This window comes from Acromyrmex echinatior, chromosome 1 (assembly GCF_024713525.1).
Source record: "Acromyrmex echinatior isolate Ae372 chromosome 1, ASM2471352v2, whole genome shotgun sequence".
Lineage (NCBI taxonomy): Eukaryota > Metazoa > Arthropoda > Insecta > Hymenoptera > Formicidae > Acromyrmex > Acromyrmex echinatior.
Window position 1 is genome coordinate 10,993,589 of NC_141852.1, and position 14,092 is coordinate 11,007,680.

Genomic DNA, 14,092 nt, shown 5'->3' on the forward strand with positions numbered 1-14,092 from the left:
ATAAGGATAAAATGATATCATGCATATCATGCATTTTACAGAACACAACCAATGCTGACAGCATATTCAAGATACTCTTCGAACGCACCCCCAACCTCCAGTTGTTAAATGGACCGGTTTTCTCACGCATGCGTGCCAAGTGCGGTTTCAGTAAAGTATCTGTTGATAGTAAAATGAGGTTCATTAGTCCATATATTAATCCATACAAAATTTTCTAAAAATTTTTGTATATTTTATACATTTTACATACATACGTTACATATTACTTATTGTTTATTTTCTTGATTTTTGCTTCTTTTTCGTTTAGATCTATTATTAAAATACATAATCTAGTGATATGAGGCTACAGTCGGTTCGAGATTCGTAGTATTTTAGAATTTAGCGTAAGAGAAATCAGATTTTTAATCTGTTATCTTGGCAAGATTTTACAAGAGATTTTCGAAAAGCATTATTTGATGAATACAAGAATCAAAAATGGAAATTCCAAATGACTAAGATAAATAAATTAATTGTATCGCACTGCACTCCTCATTAGGGTAAAAATCTAAATGATCGTCTATTTGTCAATTCGAAGCTATCGCTGTTGCCTCCGCGAGTTTGGTGGATCGTCTCGACCCTGATGTAACCATTAACACAGCATCGATCATGGCATCGGTGGTGAGGGTAAACGTTAACAAGGGTGCAGAATTCCATCAATTCCACAAACCAAAACATTTATGTTTTTGAGAGAGACAGAAAGAAGCAGAAAATAAGGAAAAGAGAAACTCGAAACATCTCTAAAGATGACAGGGAACATGGAAATCTTTGCGTCACTCGTGCTACTCGTCACAGAACTAACCCTCGGAGATGTAGTTAATAACCGAGACATTGCTGTAGTGTCTGATATATTAAATCTTAAGGATCCCTGCAATCTATGCGAGAACACACTTACTGGTTTTCCAAATGTATGTGTTAACTGTGTGTAATGCTGAATTTTATATGTATATTTGTTTATTTTTGTGTCTTATATTTATTTGTATAATCAATTATTTCGTTTTAGAGCAGCTACATAAAGTCCTGCTGTCAACGAGGTTGCAGGTTTTTCAATCTAATCGACTCGCGTTACAAATGGGAGGAAGATCGTTTGAATGGCACTAAGAACGCCTGCGAGACTTGTATGTGACATCTGTAACTATGTTTTATTTTTTAAGAATATAAAAGGATTTGGTTTAGCAATTTTCAGAGATATTTGTTAACACAGTAAAACACAATTTTATTACATTTATATATCTAGAAGAATTTATATTCTTTCTTTCTATAAAGTTGCTTCCATATTATTTTTTGTTGAGCTTGTAATTGAATGTAATTTTACGTCTTTTGCATAATATGTAAAATTGCTTTTGTGTCATTTGTGACAGCGTGTTCCGAGGCTTACATAAATCCGAATGATCGCTGTATCTGCAATATTGGCTGTAATTTCATGGCCAAGCAACGAATTTCAGATCTGTTACCTCTGTTCACTATCGCCACATGTATGGAAAAAAGTGTAGACATTTTACCTACGCCGCCCGACATACCGGAAAATGATATATTAACTGATCCTGGATTACGCAAGGAATTACTTCCTAGATGGTGGGATGCTAATGGCTTCAAATTGCCACAGACCCATGTTAAAACCATACCAATGGACACCAGGGTAACATTTTCTACAATTAATATTAATGCCAGTGAGCGACAACTTGGTAAAAACACTAACAGTAATATTACATCAATATTATAATTATTTATTCAACAATATAAATGAATAACATATGTTATACATACCAATTATATTGTTAAGTAAATATTGATATTGTATGTTATTGTTAGAAAGAGAGTTGGTGTTTACTGGGAATATACAATACATTTGATATAAATGTAAAATGCTCTGATAAAATCGTAGACCGTGGATTACACTCAAGTCTCTGATTGTTCTGGAGAAAGTAAACAACCGGCATCTACATCTAAATCTAAAACGTTTCAACGGGTAATGAAATTCTCTTTCGTTGAGTATCTGTGTTTTAACTATATTATAATTGCTTCAGCTTGTCCTTTCGTCGCCATAATAGGGGTTGCAATATTGTCATATTATAAGAAAGTACAGACGTTATATAAATATAAATTTTATAAAAATATTAATTTTTCGAAGGATATTATATTATTCATGCCAAATGAAGTCATGATGTACAAAATATCTCCACCTAAACATCATGATGAATTATGCAATCGTTCCATCTAAATCACATTTCTACTTGATGCGGGATATGATTGTATCACGTTTTAAAAGCCTTAGCATAATGGAATAGTGCAATGATATACAAATGTTAATTATTGTAACATCTCTTTATTTTCAATCGCGTTTTAAAAATTTAAATTGCATTTACAGTAAGTGCTAACAAAATTAAATTAATCCTTTTATTAAATAATAATATTTCACATGTATATTTAGAATGTTTAATAAAATCTAATATGAAGTAATAATCATAAAATAGTAACGAAGCAAAAACAAGCTCATTCAGCAATATATAATTTTCAAATCAAACTGTATTTTATAAAATATCGAATTTTTCGGAAATTTTTATGTTGATAATTATATTACAGACTGAGCTATATTAGGTTTCGAAGTATATATATATATATATATATATATATCAAGAAAAATATTTTTAATATAAAAAATTATGAAGCTTTTACGTCTTTTCTGAATGCAATTGCATAATTTGTATATGTATATATTTAAATCGATATAAATTAACATACAACGAACAAGTTCAAATTTGTAGAAGTAGACGTAAAACTAATGACAATATAGGTACTTAATCAAAATATGTCATTTGATTTGATTGCTCTTATTATTTTGTGAGAAACTGTCATTGAAAGTCGATAAATAGTACAATATATAAAATTACTGAAAAGGATTTGTGCAATATTATATTTAAATCTATTTATAAAAGAATATTGTATTATATATTGTATATATACATATTTTATATTATACAAAGATTTATGTCACATATCTTTCTCTATAAAAAAAAGAACTGAAATTTCTTCATACGAAGATTTTTGTCAATTTCGCACTCTTGCTAGATAGATTAGAATTGCATTAATTTGCATTTTATCCGACATGATACGTTTTGACGCTTGACACATTCATTATGTAGCATCGGTGCGACCGAAATATTAAATAAAATCTACGAGAATTCCATTAACTTTACAATATATACATAAATATATCATCATACACATATACATGTACGTGTATTTTATGTATATCTTTTCGAGATTTTTATAAATCATCTGTGTACATATTAATTAGAATTTATTTGTAACGTGTATATATTATATATTTAATTATATATATATATATATATAACACTTAATCTCAATTTTAATTGCGCGCGTGCAATGTGATTAAAAAAATTCTTATTATTCTTTATTCAAAGAGATATAAACGATAGTAATATTACGATATTGATACACGTTACATCTGTGTCATTTCATTATTTATAAAAGCCTTTCATCATAACTCGTATTTATTCTTGAAGATCAAGAATTTTACGTTTTATTCGCACACGGAACAATATAAGCTTTTATTTTTTCATTTAAGAACATCAACACATGTTTTGTGTAAAAATATATTCAAATTCTTTATGTAACAATTGATTTTAACATCGCGATGTCTCGAAAATATCAAATGAAATTTATACGTAGTTTAGGAATATATATATATGTATAAATGTACAAGTTCCTGTTTATAAGACTTATACTGTTTAAATTAAATCTCATTGTTACCGATATACTGATATATGTCTATGCATATCTGGAAGTCTTGCAATTAGTCTCTGGAGGATGTTATTACAGTGTATGTATAAATATCAAAATGTTTATTGCATAATAGAAAAGTACATGTAAAACCAAAGTATTGTGTTCTTCAACTAGTAGTCTCTTATACAATTAGATTCTACAAATAAATGTATTATTTATGTATGTAAAATTTGTGAAAATAAAATATAAGTTTACGTGACGCAAAATCGCGCACAATCAGTCGATGATTCTCTTTTCTGTTTAACATGCCCAATTGTTTATCTTGTTAGAACAAATTGCGTGTAGAGTTCATGATATAAGTTTAAATTTAATGTTAACAAGTAACAGTAAATAGAAAATATCTGCTCCTTTTTACAAAATACCGCACATGAAAAAGGCGGAATGTACATTAAGTATATATAATCGCAACGTGCACATACATTTACAGATCGATATCGGTTTGGCTTGCGATAAATTGTTCGCAGGAGACCTTAGCAATATGTCTCATATATGTCTGTACAATATGGAGCGTGCCTTAAAACTGAATTAGATTCATAATTTATGGAAAAATCATGCATAATTGCTAAGATTAAATGTATGCAAGACATCTATATTATTGCTAATAGAGTTTGAGAATTTCCGCGCTTTTTCAAACAATGCTGATCTAACCCAGGAGGGATTTAACAGTAAACAAAGTCTACGATATTCAGTCTCGAATATTCAGTAGAATATTGTTATTGTTGTTATTAAGGAGCACATATCTTTAAGATATTCTTATTCATAAGAAAGGTTTTAGCGATGTACATCATATATACAATGTGGAAATCACAAATTAAAATTGTGTACAATTATAATTTAAAAGATTTAATTTATGAAGTATAAATTAAATCTTATAGATTAAAATACGTACGATATAATAGAGATCAATTTCAAGCAAAATTCATAAGTATTATTGCCAATACAATTCAGGATCGTCTCTGCGAAACTGAAGCTTCAAAACATGTCGATATATTTTCAAGGCAGGACCTAATAGCAAATTAAGTCCACACACAACGTCCTTTCGACTCATCATTAGAAGCGCGTGGCCATCTATTTCCTGGAACGTAAATGAGAACAAACATGGTATATCGGAACAATTATGCAAAGAATACGTTGTCTATCTAATAAATTAATTAAATTTTACCTGCTGCCGGAAGACTTCAGCATCCTTGGGAAATAGCCTAGCAAAGTATTGGTATACTTGTTCGGAGGTCCAATTTCTCGCATCAGGAATATTTAAATCGATGGGTCCTTTGGGACCGTCTTCTTCCATCTGATCGGAAGAACCTCTCATAGGAGAAACCTGCGGACTTAGAACCGGCGGTAAGATGGTAGTGCTTGACGGACTGTCCGGTCTGCTTGTTCCGTTGATCGAATGAGTGTTTTGATTATCATCTATTTTTATTTTGCTCTGCTGTTTTTGCGTGCACTCATTGCAATACCATTTAGTGTTCGATTTTATCGTAACACGGGACGGATGACAAAAATAATGATAGGCGTCATCGCAGTTGTAACAAGTCGCTAACGGACCCTAAATAAAACAAAACAGTTATTAGAATAAGAGTAAAAAAAATCATGAACGTTACATGAAATAAAATGGAATGTAATAAACTTACAGCATCAGAAGTCTCGCAACATACTGTGCAGGTTTTACAGCGCTCGCATTGCCAATTGCTATTAGCTTTTTGTAGCATTTCCTCTGGACTATAAATACAACTCGGATGTGCTGCAAGTATATATAATATGTAATACATATAAATGTTGATAAAAAGTTTGAGAAAAATTAATCGATATTAATTTTAATTATATTCAAGAATTACCTCGCACTGTGCAATCCCTGCAAGCCACGAGAGCTTCTTGTTTCTCTTTGGCACAGAGACTGCACTGCCTAAATGGTCCATCTTTGACAATTACTTTAGCAGGATCCTGATCTTGCAGCAACGAATTTTTATGACCTGGTCTGCCTCGTTTGCGCTTCACCAGATTATTATCCGAAGGATCGAATACTTTTCTAGCTCTCTAAAATATGAAAATAATAATACGAATTGATATATCAATTTTGAATAATTCGCCAAAGAAAAAAATTTACTTTCAAAAGAACTACATTATAATAATTTTTCATTTTCTTAAAAATTAATGATATCTTCAATCTTCAAATATCATTTTATATAAATCAATTTTTCTCGTTAATACACAAACAAAAGTATCTATCTGAGCTCATCCAGAAGTGAGTACTTTACAAGACAATATTGTATTTTATTTTATGTTAAAATCTATTAAAGCACAACTGTATCTTTTGTGTCAGACACCTTTCAAAATATTTACAATCTGTCACAAACACCACACTATATTAACACACAGAACGTCTACGCTACCTTTCTTCTGGCGCTGCGAAATCCACCAGTATTTACGTTGGACGGAGTCGGGGATGTATTTGTCGATGAGCTCCTACCAGCATCTTCATCCTCACGATCTTCGCTGGATCGTCGACCGGTTTCCTCGCGTTTCTCTCGTTCGTCCTTGATCTGTTGATAGTCTTCAAATTTAATCTCGATGTCCATACGGTCGTCCGTTCTGGCAAACAGACGTTGCTTGCGCTCGGCCTTGGCGGATCTTTTAAGGTTAGACGTAGTCTTCTGGACATCGTTGCTCTTTGGTTCGTCCTTGATGATATTGTTGTCGATGGTCGTTGACGTTGGCGTAGCTATCACCAGAGAATTGCGTTCCCGTTTATCACCATCGACGACGACGCCGTTGCATGCCACCTCGACGGACGCGATATCGCCGCGTTCGACGTTTTTCTTGTCGTTGACCTCGTAGCATTCCTTCTTCTTGATAGAATTCTGCTGCTGCAGTTGCCGATCCAGTTTCGGACTATCGTTGGCCTGTCGCGAGGAAGATCGTGATGTGTTAGATGTAGTGTCGGTAAGGTTATCCGTCTCGTTGAACTCGTAGAGCTCAGCCGCCGTTGCCGCTGTCGCCGCTGTCTTGGTCGCTGCCTTTGTCGTTATACCATTGGTGCCATTGGTGAGGGTGCCGTTGGTAGCAGCAGCCTCCTTACCGACACGCCGCTGCGTCGCGTTGCCGTTCTCCAGGGCGCAGGCGACCGCCGCGGAGGAGGACGGCTGCGAGTCGCCGCCGCGTCGCGACGGTGTCGCGTCTGTCGTCATGTCGGACGTCGCCACCAGCGAGTAATTGCCGTTGGACAGGCGCGCGAGATTGCCGCACGCGACCTCGCGGCCGAGAAACTCCTCGACCACGCGGCGCGATGTCGGGCTCGAGACACCGTCGAGTAGCTGCTCGATTAGACGACCGGCGGGGACGCCCTGGTCAAGGTAATCGGGCTCCTCGACCACGAGCTCGGCGACCGCACTTGATACCATGCCCGAGTTGAGTTTCTCCTTGAGGAAACCTTCCGGTCGATTCTTAAAGAGTTGCAGCCGCGTCCACTTCTTAGCATTACGGTAACTGGTGTTACCCTTGTAGTCGACCTGAATCACCTTCTCCACCTCGATCAGCCGATGAAGATCGGCGATCGTGTCGCGCGCGTCCACCGCGTAATTACGGAGCAAATAATTGCAAATGCGATCGGCATCAGGACGTGCTTTACGTCGACGTAGCTGATCGATCGCCTCCAGTATGTGGTCCTCGTGCGTGATCCGCGGCGCCGCCTGCACCGGGTGTTGCTGCATCTTCGTCATTCGTATCGATACACGGGGCGCGACTCTGCGACTCACTTTATCTCCTCTTCCTCTTCCTCGTCTCTCCTTGGCAATTCGGCCGCCGGTCGGCGTTAACCGCTCCTGAACGATCTTGCCTCTCGTTGCCGAGGATGACGACGAGACCACGTTGGTCACAGTAATCGCTGCCAGGGTTAATAATGTTCACCAGGAAGTCCCGGTACCTTTGAAAACCAAAATGCGGAGTTATACTTTTGGAAACAAGGCGCGCGCGCTCGCGCGACACGCGATGATGATCTACGCGCGCCGCGGACCGCGGACGTGTTTCCGCGCGATCCTCTCGTCTCCGCGTGTGCGTGCGCCGCCGCCGCCGCGCCGCACCGCACCGGTCTGCCGCTACGACCGCGCGCTCCGTCCGTCCGTCCGTCCGTCCGTCCGTCTATCTGTGGTCCGGTGGTCCGTGGATCCTATCCGTGCAACGCACCGCACCGTACTGTATCGCGCCGCGCCGCGCCGCGTCGCGTACACCTTTACCGCATCGATACCAAATTTAAATTCTGCGTCACAGAGACCCAGACGTGGTCCCGACGACTCCACCACTTTTGATATCGCCTCGTTAAACGATCCTTCCGTCCCGTTACACGGAAATGTCGTCGAAATCTTCGCGTTACCGTCCTGCTTCTTTCCCGTATCTCTCGTCGCGGGAGAACCGCGCGGATCCACACTCTCGCCCTTTCTCCGTCTCTCTCTTTCACACACCCACGCTCTCCGTCGTGCCGACGGGTGCGCTCTATCGAGCTCTCGCTCTCCGGCGTGGCGCGCACGCTATCGCCGCTCTGCCACCGCCGCCACCGCCAACGCCGCGTGCCCGCGCGATAAATCCGATCTTCGTACTGACTGCACACAATGCACCGACGTGACGTGCGCTCCGTCCGAGAAGGAGCGAGACGCGGAGGAACAATTCGGAGAAACACGTCACGGAGCGACGGAGCTCGAAACGCGACTGTAAATGATCGAGGGAGGCGGCAGTCGATCGCGCGAATTATGGCGTCGTATCATGAAACGCGCCAAATGTCTCTCATACCGAAGCGACCCCTTCGATTGGACCGCGGCGATGGACGACGATGACGAACTGAATGAACCGAACGACGTAAAAACTCATGTAATAGAGGACATTTTTCGGTAAAGGACATCAAGCGGGCCGCGATCCGATTTACCCTCACAACATTTAGCATTATTTACCTTTATTTAATATATATTTGGTAAACAAGGATGAAATAACTGTATTCGGGGGATCAATCGTGTAACTTTTCCGCTAATGCGAAAACGTAAAAAATAAAAATTTTTATGTATGTATGTATGTACAACTGATCGCAAAAAGATTGTACATACATTTTTTTCCTATGGATTTCGAAACTCGGCCTTACTTGTAGAGCGGTTGAATGGTTAGATCTATAAGAACCAATCACTCACGATAAGAAAGCTGCATTCCAAAATCCATCAAAAAAAAGTTGTAACTTTTCTAACCGGCTATACACACACACACATATATATATATATACACGCGCGCGCGCACACACACACACACACACACACACACACACACACAAATATTTTCATTTCACGTTTTTGCTCTGAGAAAAAGTTACATGACGTAGGCTGAGTTCCACCTTTCGGTAAATTTCAGCTCATTGTCTTACTCTCTTACTGTCTTACGTTTTACTCTTTTGTTTATCTAATAAGTAAATTACCACATTTTGTTTTATCTAAAGATCGAACAACCGGCTCTTATATTTAAGTCCAATGAGAAACTAAGGGCAAGACCAATCATATAAAAAAATTATAATATATACAACAGTTACAAAGCCGCTTTTTCTGCTGAATGCAGCTATTGGTTCTCAAGCGTTGTTTGCGTACAACGAATCATGGCTACACTGAGTCCATTACATTCTTGTCGTTTGCCAATGTTAAACAAGACTGCAATGATACTGTGTTCATACTATGTCTGCTCTCTTGAAAACGTAGAGTCTGGCTACGAGCGATTTTATCAAAATCCTGATTGATTGAATTGCTATTTATTTGGTGCTCTGGGAAAGTTCCCTCAAGCACCAGTCAAATGTATTATATATATATATATATATATATATATATATATATATATATATAAAAGAATACTTTAAGAATTAAAAGCTATAAAATGTATAGTCCTTAAAATAACAAGATGGAGAAGAAAAAGAAATAATGAAACAGATAGATATATATTTATACTGTCACCCTGTATATATACTAAAACTTATACTACTTCACCGTGCAATCTTAATTAAGATTATTACAAGTAGAATGAGATTATATATCTTTTTCAAAATTGGCTCAATTTTCACTTTCAGAGTGAGATGCCACTTCAAAGAATTTAGAGAATAAGAAACTACAAATGTATGTAAAGCGATGTCTGCGATGAGATTTTCAAGTATAAAACTTAAGTCTTAAGCCGTAAGAAACTGACCAATCATAGCCGACCATTCTTCTCACATTGGGCAATTTCTTATGGCTTAAGACTCAAAGCTTAATAGGCTTTCTACAATAAGCCATAACTTTAGCTTTAAGTCTTAAGCCATAAGAAATTGACCAATCATAAACGATTATTTTCATTCGACTGTGATTGGCCAATTTCTTACAGCTTAAGTTTAGGTTATAGCTTATTGTAGAAAGTCTATAAGATTTACTCCTTAACATCTTATTGTAGACACCACTTAAGAGAGTATTTTATCGTAGAATTTTGATGCAATTAAAGTCTTACTAACAAATGCATTGAAGCATTTGATAAAATCAGAAAAACAAATTTACTGACTAATCCAAAAATGTTTCAAAGCATTTATAGCATCACGTTCTCAAAAATCGCTCGTACCCAGACATCATTCTCGAAAAAATCGTATACAAAAATAGGCAAATCTATAATATACATGCCAAAATCAGATTACACATTGAAGATTGAGATTAAAGATTAAAATTTGACCAATCAAAATAAAAGGAGTTAAAATTTCTTTGTCCTCATTGGTCAAATTTCAATATTTAATCTCAATCTTTAATGCGTGTTCGATTTTAATCTAACGTATATTATAGTAGGCCTGTTTTCTTTTCAGCTAAACTTTTGCATCAGTTTATCTTTCTTCCTTTTCTCTCCAGGAGGAAAGAAGAGGAAGAAAGATGAATTGGTGCAAAAGTTTAGCAAAAAAGAACAAGCCTGATGAGCGCGCTTCGTTTTCACATTGTAAGTATCAGTTTATCCTTATTGGCCGTTTGTTTCACCTTTCAGTAAATTTTACGCGTTGCGAGATTACCCAATCGCATGCGCAGATTGTTAGACTTCCTTAACGCGTAAAATTTCGATAAAACCGAAAGGCGCGCAATAATCGGTTCATTGTTTATCAAATATAATAACAAAGACAAATCCGCTTGCAAACACTGGAAGCGCAAAACAAAATACATCCAATATTTTCGAACACTTTCGATATTTTTTAAAAATATCCAGACTCATCTCTAAGGATATATCCACACAAACTTGCATAGATGAACGTCTGCAATAAAGAAAATTATCCAATCATATTTCTGCTATAAAAACGCTCGTAAAATGTGATTGGATAATTTTCTTTATACAGATATATCTTAAGACAGACAAATACGCAATAGTGTAGTGTTGCGAATTTAGTAAAATTGCTAGCAGATGTGAAGATTTTATTCCTTTTATCGAGATTTTTTGGGATACAAAAAGTTTAGGAAAATTTCCGTATGATTTTTGGAGTGAAAAATGCAAAAAAAAGGTCCAACAGTTACAGTTAAAATATTGAGAAAATCGCAAGGTAGGGAATAATGTTCAGACTTGGCAACAGTAATGCGTAGCGCCGCGCCGATCTGATCGTCCGGTATCTCCTCGCCTTGTGAAGGAGCGGCCGGTCGTTTCCACGCTTCCGAGAAAAGTTTTTGAATCGCAATCGCGCGCGCTCTTATCGCTCTTCCGAATAATCCGAATCGTCCTGTCGTCGCGCGCGTCCGCGCTCTGCCGTGGATGAACGCCGAGGGAAAAGAAAAGAAAAAGAGAAGCGCGAGGACACGCGCGCGCGTGATAATCTCTCGCCGGCGCGGCGCGGATCGAACATCGAACTGCGGAGCGCGATGCGCGTTTCACACCCTCCGCGCGCGCGACCGCTCGCTCTCGGGACTCGGAGACGCGAGATACCGGGAAAAACGCGTCGAAGATCCCCCTCCCCCTGTTCGTCGCGCTCGTGAAAACGCCGTCGCGCGAAACTCGACGGTACGCTGCTGTACCTAAACCTATCGCGTCAATCGCAAACGACTCGAACGTTCGATTCGGCGGTACGTCTTGGTACGTAACGTCCGAAACGGACTGAGATCGGGCAATTCTTATAAACAATGGCCACACGGATCCACCGGCATGTAAACGCGTGTCGCCGTCGCCCTGGTTGTCCTCGACTCCTCGCCGGGACGCGAGACGATTCGCGCACACCTGATTGCCGATCAGGGAACCGATCACCGGGATGGACGAGAATCTTCTCGTCCAAGAGATGACACATGCGCGCGTAAGAGAGAGAGCGCGAGCGAGCGAGAAAGAGAGAGAGAGAGAGAGAGCGCGAGCGAGCCCGGGGACTTTTTTCCACGCGCACCGGGGGAAGTACGCGCCTGTACTTACCTGCGTGCCAAAAAGCGTGTAATAAGAGCGCACCACCGTGTGTCTCGGTCCACAACACCTCGAGCGTTAAACGCGAACGAGATAGAAGCGGGCGTGTAATCGCACCACGTGACGCGGTGACGAGTTTTCCACGATCCGCGCGATTAGTGGACGACGAGTATCAAGAAGGTTGCGCGGCGCGGAAGGCACAATCCGGGGTAATACGCGCCGAGAAAAATGGCCACCCTAACCTCCAACGAACCTCGCACAGCCGCGACGACTGTGCGAATACCAGCGTGAATACGTCGGTAGCCGCCGCGCCGCGGCGGCTGCGGCGGCGCGTCGTCGCGCCGCGCCGTAAACCGTAACGGTGTCGTTGTGTGCTCACGCGCGCGCGCGCCATCGCGCTTTGTAGTTGCGTGTCTGCCTCGGTGTCATGTATTAATGCCGGCGCGATTCTCTCAGCTGCTCTCAGTGCCAATCTCCTGCCAATGTTCCAGCTCGATCAAACTTTCTTCTTCTTTAATTACCTTCCCCCAATAGATTTCCAACCCATAAAGGCAGGTGAGTTGGAAATCCATTAATTATAGTACCATGAATATCCGGCCACAGATCCGAAGATCCAGCGCGAGTCTCGAATCCACGGGGAAATAGAGGGCATACTTCTTGATTATACATACATATATTATATTGTAATATCTAGACAACACGTGTTTCCAAAATGAGATACAAGACGTCTTAAAAGGACTGTTCTTTTTGACTGAACTTTTGCACCAGTTCATCTTTCTTCCTCTTCTTTCCTCCTGGAGAGAAAAGGAAGAAAGATGAACTGGTACAAAAGTTCAGCCAAAAAGAACAGACTTAAAGATACTTTTCAAAAATCTTACATATACGTCTAAAAAATTTTTTTTAAGACATCTTACGTCTTGATTTTGGACTTTTTGCGTGTTCTTTGGGTACCTCAACACTTTGCCAATATCGTGTCGATATACGCGTCAATATACATGTCGCCGTCGACACGACGTTGACGTGATGAAATCCGGTCGGCGATCACGTCCGAAGCGCGCGCGCGAGCACGCACACGACGGTGCGTGGCTCTCCGGATCGCGCATCGCGCGCTTCGCTTCGCTCCGAGTTCGCTCGCGCCGGGCCAAGAATGTTCGGACGAGTCGAAATCAGGAATATCTATCGTTACGGGAACTCACGTGGAAAGTCGAGAAAACGCGGCACGAGACGCATGTGACCGATGCTAAACGACTTACCAAACTTTACTCCGGAATACGTTACACGCTTATAATCTCATCCTCGTCATCTTTCACGCGCGCCACTGCCGCGCCGTCCGTCGTCGCTCCGCCGTTATCGTCGTCTGCTTTCGCGCGCGCGTCGTTCTTTTCTTACAACACGATGCGGCCGACTTCAACTTATCAGGAAAATAACGCAATCGCTTCCTTCGCGACTCGAATGATTAACGAATGTTCCTCTCTGGCGCGCCGCTCGGGCCAATCGACACACACGCGCGCGCGCGCGCGTATTCTCTCTCTTTCTCGTCGACCGAGAGGAATGGCGCGTTAACCCAATCGCGGGCCTATCCGAAATAATTCCGGTACATACCTGTGGAGAATACAACGTGACGTACTATGGACGTCCGGGTCTCGCACCTTGATCGCCACAGGATCGTCCGTGCGCAGTTCGACGGATGCGCGTTACTAGCCGCACCGATTTCGACGGAAAACAAAACGGATCGCACGCCGGCCGCGACCGAACGCGATATGGACGGACCGCCAAGATGGCACGCAACGCGCAGTACTCGCACCGCCGGCGCACCGCCAGTGCCGGCCATACGCCTGCCTGTTGCCCGCCGTTTTAT

The 14,092-nt window shown here is 40.4% G+C and overlaps 2 protein-coding genes across 6 annotated transcripts; one reads left to right on the forward strand and one right to left on the reverse strand.

Annotated features, from left to right (window-relative positions):
- Positions 1–337: 337 nt before the first annotated feature.
- On the forward strand, positions 338–4,049 carry LOC105146010 (uncharacterized). 2 transcript variants are annotated; one of them, XM_087402493.1, is made up of 5 exons: positions 341–944; positions 1,040–1,154; positions 1,398–1,675; positions 1,922–2,005; positions 2,168–4,049. In XM_087402493.1, the coding sequence occupies exons 1-5, from the start codon at positions 783–785 to the stop codon at positions 2,255–2,257; spliced, it is 729 nt and encodes a 242-aa protein (XP_087258619.1). In that variant the 5' UTR covers positions 341–782; the 3' UTR covers positions 2,258–4,049. The 2 variants fall into 2 exon arrangements, with proteins under 2 accessions (XP_011054293.2, XP_087258619.1); XM_011055991.2 differs by having other exon boundaries at positions 338–944; positions 1,922–4,049.
- On the reverse strand, positions 3,886–14,018 carry Lint-O (L(3)mbt interactor in ovarian somatic cells). 4 transcript variants are annotated; one of them, XM_011055992.2, is made up of 6 exons: positions 13,837–14,018; positions 6,237–7,765; positions 5,682–5,880; positions 5,478–5,587; positions 5,006–5,392; positions 3,886–4,918 (listed from the first exon to the last, which is right to left on the reverse strand). In XM_011055992.2, exons 2-6 carry the CDS (start codon positions 7,560–7,562, stop codon positions 4,772–4,774), a joined length of 2,169 nt encoding a protein of 722 aa, XP_011054294.2. In that variant the 5' UTR covers positions 7,563–7,765; positions 13,837–14,018; the 3' UTR covers positions 3,886–4,771. The 4 variants fall into 4 exon arrangements, with proteins under 4 accessions (XP_011054294.2, XP_011054297.2, XP_087258602.1 ...); XM_011055995.2 differs by lacking the exon at positions 13,837–14,018 and adding an exon at positions 12,247–12,517; XM_087402476.1 differs by lacking the exon at positions 13,837–14,018 and adding an exon at positions 8,301–8,568.
- Positions 14,019–14,092: the final 74 nt, after the last annotated feature.

Coding starts and splice junctions, on each gene's coding strand:
- LOC105146010 (XM_011055991.2), top strand. CDS start 783: ATGACAGGGAACATGGAAATCTTTGCGTCACTCGTGCTACTCGTCACA. Junction 1,155..1,397: donor TAAGAACGCCTGCGAGACTT/GTATGTGACATC, acceptor CATTTGTGACAG/CGTGTTCCGAGGCTTACATA. Junction 1,676..1,921: donor CCATACCAATGGACACCAGG/GTAACATTTTCT, acceptor ATAAAATCGTAG/ACCGTGGATTACACTCAAGT.
- Lint-O (XM_011055992.2), bottom strand. CDS start 7,562: ATGACGAAGATGCAGCAACACCCGGTGCAGGCGGCGCCGCGGATCACG. Junction 5,588..5,681: donor CAGGGATTGCACAGTGCGAG/GTAATTCTTGAA, acceptor ATATACTTGCAG/CACATCCGAGTTGTATTTAT. Junction 4,919..5,005: donor CTGAAGTCTTCCGGCAGCAG/GTAAAATTTAAT, acceptor TTTACGTTCCAG/GAAATAGATGGCCACGCGCT.